Raw genomic sequence first — 1,134 nt, forward strand, 5'->3', positions numbered from 1 at the left:
TTTTTTTTTTTTTCTGAATCTGGGATTTTGGTTCTCTGTTTTGCTTAGTTACTGCGGTGGATTCCGTGAGCAAGGCCCTGCAGTATCTGGGCTTGGTTGAAGATAGTAATAATGCGACGCCGCGGAATCAAAAGGTAAGTTTACTACCATGGATGCTTGCCCTGAGTTAAAGTTGAGAGCTTTGTTAGTTATGTCGGATTAATTTGTTTATGATGAATTGCAGGAGCTTGATGTGAATTTAATAATTACTGATTATTGCATGCCAGAAATGACAGGCTATGATTTCCTTAAAAAGATCAAGGTGGATTTTTTTCTTGTAAAATTTTATTTTTTAGTATGAATTTGTGCAAAAAGACCGAAATTTGAGAACTAGTTGTTTTCTGAGTCTGATCTGCTTGTTGTTGAATAACTTAGGAATCTTCCTTGCTGAAGGACATCCCAGTAATCATCATGTCTTCTGAGAATGTGCCTTCCAGAATTAGCAGGTGAGCTAACCACATATTTTTAATTTTTTTTGTTAATGTTAGAAATGGCAATATCTTGGGTGTTATTGGAGTTCTTAATCCTATTTGGATTGTTTTACCTGAAGTAATTTTATTCATTTTTCGAGGGTGTTTGGCTACAAATTTGTATTAGTAAATCTTAAAATCTGAAAATTGTTTGGCGTGAAAACTGTTTAATTTTTTTAAAATCCTGATAGAATGTTTAGCTATTTGTTTTTAAGTTTTTGAGTGAGAGATCTTTTAAATCCATCAAATTCTCTAAATATTGGGATTAAACTAGTTCGGGATTTACCAATGAGAAGTCTGAAACTGGATATATGGCAGGATTTAAGCTAAATATTGCGTAAATTCTGCTTGAAATATGATATTAAACAGCATCATAATCTGTTCTTGAGAATCTGACTCCCCACCTTACAAAATTTGGAAATTTTTTATTTTGAATACTTAGGATTAACGCCATCTTTCCTACCAAACAGAAAGTCTTCCATTTCCTTTCTCTTGATTTTTTCTTTGAGCTTGCACAATGCTTAGTTTTACTGAATTTCAAATATGAACCAAAATGCAATTAAGCATTTTTGTGATGAACATTCCATTCTCATTCAAACCAAGGGTGTTTTATGTTTTTTTTTTT

The 1,134-nt window shown here is 32.5% G+C and overlaps 1 protein-coding gene across 1 annotated transcript in view; it reads left to right on the top strand.

Moving 5' to 3' along the window:
• Nucleotides 1-48: 48 nt before the first annotated feature.
• Nucleotides 49-1,134, top strand: part of LOC110035490 (two-component response regulator ORR9-like) — a gene marked incomplete at its 5' end in the record, with an annotated part of 4,266 nt that continues 3,180 nt past the window's right edge. The window contains 3 exon segments of the mRNA XM_020739721.1: nucleotides 49-134; nucleotides 224-301; nucleotides 415-485. Coding sequence (XP_020595380.1) covers nucleotides 49-134; nucleotides 224-301; nucleotides 415-485 — 235 coding nt within the window.

The sequence above is a fragment of the Phalaenopsis equestris genome, unplaced genomic scaffold (assembly GCF_001263595.1).
Source record: "Phalaenopsis equestris unplaced genomic scaffold, ASM126359v1 Scaffold000002, whole genome shotgun sequence".
Lineage (NCBI taxonomy): Eukaryota > Viridiplantae > Streptophyta > Magnoliopsida > Asparagales > Orchidaceae > Phalaenopsis > Phalaenopsis equestris.